This window comes from Littorina saxatilis, linkage group LG5, assembly GCF_037325665.1.
Source record: "Littorina saxatilis isolate snail1 linkage group LG5, US_GU_Lsax_2.0, whole genome shotgun sequence".
NCBI lineage: Eukaryota > Metazoa > Mollusca > Gastropoda > Littorinimorpha > Littorinidae > Littorina > Littorina saxatilis.
In genome coordinates, this window is record NC_090249.1 from 26,885,595 (window position 1) to 26,889,451 (window position 3,857).

Below are 3,857 nucleotides of genomic sequence, written 5' to 3' on the forward strand. Positions count from 1 at the left end.
AATACTAACTATGTGTGCACGAAATTGTACATGATTCAGCTCAAAGACCATCAGCGATATCATGGTTCATGGTTTATGTGTCATGATGAATCTAAGACTGATGCTGCTGCTTCTCCTTTTGCTGCTGCTGCTGCTGCTGTTGGCATGACAGGCAGGAGCACTTACCGAGGAAGAACTGGGTCTATCATCAGTCTTTTATGACACGCTTCACAGTTCCTCGACTGAACCTTTTTGTGAATCCTGTTGATGAAACAGCTCAAGGAGTTTCCGCACACAAAGGATAAACCTTTTAGTCGTCCACTGTATGCATCATAGCTACTCCAGTAAGCCGCGTTATTATGACGATGACACCAGATCAAGAAGTGATAACTGAGAAACCCAGCGATTTTCAATGAATGTAGAACAGGCCTCCCAGTATCCTTGTACAGCAGGATGTATACATTTTCTCCAGTCAGCCGTAGTGTGGTGAAGAACAGAAGCCAAAGAGGCCGCGTGCGATGACGCAGCTGATGTGATGCTCATGACGTAGAGTCGGAGAGACGAGAAGAATGATCTGACGTCACCAGTTCGGGTAGATCATAGTTGTATCCCCTCCTCACGCGAACTGGGACGGACGGGTGTCTCTTTTTAGCTTTTTTATTAGCCTTTTTTTACTTTTTTTCTGCAACAAAAAAAAGTCAAGTTCAAACCCACTGTTCACTTATGGTCACAACAGCAACATTTGTTTTGCTTCGTGTTTCTTTCAAGTTACACTTTTGTTTAAAAAATACTCAAATCCTAAAAATAGGTCCTAAATCTTTTGTCATGTTTACCAGTTCCACTTCAGTCTTTCCCATTTCTAATCTGACGGAATTGAATCATGTCCATCTTCTGTACAACATCTTTTCTAGATTTATTCAAAATAAAAGGTTACAGTTCCAATTAAAAGACTAGTCCGAAAGAAGAAGAGTTATCTTTCTTGTTTTACTTCACCAGACTGTTCAGTATTTCAGTATTGGGGTTTTCCTTGAATCATTTTTGCTGAAGCCTTTTTACTTCCTCGAAAGCAGCAACGGGAATTTAGCCAAAACTTTCTTCTTGTAGATAGTAACAATATCATAAACGTTTCCCGCTTATAAGAACTGTTCACGGTATATGTATTTCTGTTGCAAGGCTATTCCTTAAGTATTAAGGAATTACCGTATTAATAAATTTAGAATCAAAATTTCCAACTAGCCTGATGTGTAGATAATAAACTGAACAACCAAGAAAATGTCCATCCGCCTACCAGTTTTGCTTTCAATTTGTTCCTGGTATGTGACGTCAATCCGGCAGGGCCACGAAGGGTTCGGCGTGTGTCATTTGTTCATGTTTTATGTACTCCGCCACCATGTCTTCGTCAGGGCTTGTGTCGTGCTTGGGGTACTGCAACAACATTTTGAGAACAAAAATTACTTAAGATGCTGTTATATAACATTAAAACAAACAAGACTTTGAGCTTCAGTGCCGCTACAGGACATCCAAGACATTGACATGAAATTCATTATGATCACTGAACAAAATCTAGGTCACACAATAAATCAAAACAAAAATACAATCCAGTACAAAACAATACAAACCACAACACACTTCAACACACACACACACACACACACACACACACACACACACACACACACACACACACACACATACACACACACATTTAAGAAAATTTAAATCCACAAACCTTGATCATGATACAGCTGTACCCAGCACTGTTCTCCTCCATGGGAGGTTTGATGACGTTCTGGGGCTTATCCTGCGCTGATTGGCTGAGGCAGGTCACGAGGAGCTTGGTCAGCTTGACCTGGTCGTGTACGTGCAGCAGGTCAATGTAGCCCTCCTGACAGAATGCCTTGATGAGCACGTGCTCGATCTTCACTGCTGCATCCTGGGAGCCTGTCCACTTGGCGATGAGGCAAAGCATCACCTCTTCTGCAGAACTGTGGAATGAAAAATGTGGAGACCGGTAAATTATGAGTGAGTGTTGACAGGTACTGTGGAGTGACAAATGGTTTGTGATGATTTAGGGTAAAGTGGTTCGTGTCAGTGTTGGTGTTGCTGCTGTTGTTGTTGGTTGTGCTTTTAGTTTGTAGTTTGCTGGTGTTGTTAATGTTTGTAATTATGTTGCTCTCTCTGTCTCTGTCTCTCTGCCTCTCTCTGCCTCTCTCTCTCTCTGTCTCTCTCTGTCTCTCTCTCTCTCTCAGCCCCCCCCCCCCTCACACACACACACAATTCAGTGCTTGCATACAAGAGATTAGATTAATATTTACTTTCCCAGCAGCTTGATGCACTCGTGGACACCCAATGTAATTCTTCCTTCCTCTGCCGCCAGCTTGATCACTTCTATCAGCGCCTCGGTCACCGAGTGCTGGTGTCTGAAATGTGCATTATATCATGTCAGTGACCAATTCTCTCCCTTTACTGTAAAGATATATATATATATATCTGTCCCCAGCTCCCCTCCCTCTCGGTCGTCTGAATTGGCTGTGCCAGTGTACCTGAAATAGTGTGTAAACAACTTGAAAACATAATAATAATTTTTGGTTTTTTTAACTCAGTGGTCGTCGTCGTTGTCCTCATCATCGGTAGCACATCTCACTACCGTAATCCCTGAGATAGTCGTCATCGTTGTGTTAATCATCATCGCCACTATGATTACTGAATTATATGTTCAAGTTGTGACACTGTCTATCACAGTCCGCGGCAATGTTTGCCATTATATGAAAGTGTCATTCTTATTACCCTCTTCAGTACTGCACCCCCTACTACTACTACTCCTCATCATCATCATCATCATCATCATCATCATCATCATCATCATCAACATCGTCATCATCATTACCCTCAGTAAGTTATATTGATTGTCACTCAGTGAAAAACACGAACAGCGAGAAAACAGTATCGGGCTGCCTGCTGATTAAGCACCGTTTCAGCCGTGAAGCACGCAAATTGAGATTCGAAACAAATGTGGGCGTTCATTAACGAGGAAGAATATTGACCCAAGACGCGTGAACACAGGAACTAATAGTTCTACAAAATGGCCCCGGCGGTTTCACGGCGATCGGGACTTGCTGAATCCCATGATAATGAACAAGTTATCTTCAATGACAAAACGGCTGAGCCCAAAACCGATTTGAAAGTTGTGGCTTTTAAACAACAACAAACAAACAAAACTTTTCGTTTTTAACAGAAAGGTCAAATTTGGCAGCTAATTTCTGAGAAATTTACGAGGTAGAAGGCGAACCGACTAGCTAGACCTATCAAACGTGTAAACGCTACAAAAAGAGCAAAAAGTTTGTACTTACGGGTTATTGTTCTCCTCTTCGTGTTCTTCGAGATCTGGCAGCGTCATTTTGATCAGTCACTGATTAAAATTGAGTGATTTGTGTCAATAAAACTTGTTCTGAGCGCGACAGTCTTTACGCTCAGACAGTCAACTTTCTTCTGACAGGAATGCTTGTCTCGCTTTGCAAGTGAACAACCCGAGTAGGAAATCCCACTAAAGCTTAAAAATAGAACTGATCTTGACACGGATCCGTCTGCGGCGGCTGTGATTGGTTGACTGCGGCCTTGCTGTGATCGTGATCAGCATGGACTGCGTGTTTTCTGTGAAAATCCTCCAACCCGGGAAATAACAAATCAGCAACCTTTTCCCAATAGCAACTCGACGATACAGTCACGCACAGCTTGAGTAGTTATGAGTAGACTTGTATGTCGTAACCCACAGGCACCTAAAATGTACATTTGCACATCTTCGTGTTTGAAACCTTCATGTGTGTATTTCCCTACACAACCGAGCTCAAGGTGGAAACATGGCCAAACTTGACCAAATT

At 42.3% G+C, this 3,857-nt stretch overlaps 1 protein-coding gene across 1 annotated transcript; it reads right to left on the bottom strand.

The window, feature by feature from the left end:
• Positions 1–1,267: 1,267 nt before the first annotated feature.
• LOC138966722 (growth arrest and DNA damage-inducible protein GADD45 alpha-like) lies at positions 1,268–3,501 on the bottom strand. The gene is made up of 4 exons (XM_070339042.1): positions 3,330–3,501; positions 2,295–2,399; positions 1,709–1,964; positions 1,268–1,404 (listed from the first exon to the last, which is right to left on the bottom strand). Exons 1-4 carry the CDS (start codon positions 3,374–3,376, stop codon positions 1,303–1,305), a joined length of 510 nt encoding a protein of 169 aa, XP_070195143.1. The 5' UTR covers positions 3,377–3,501; the 3' UTR covers positions 1,268–1,302.
• Positions 3,502–3,857: the final 356 nt, after the last annotated feature.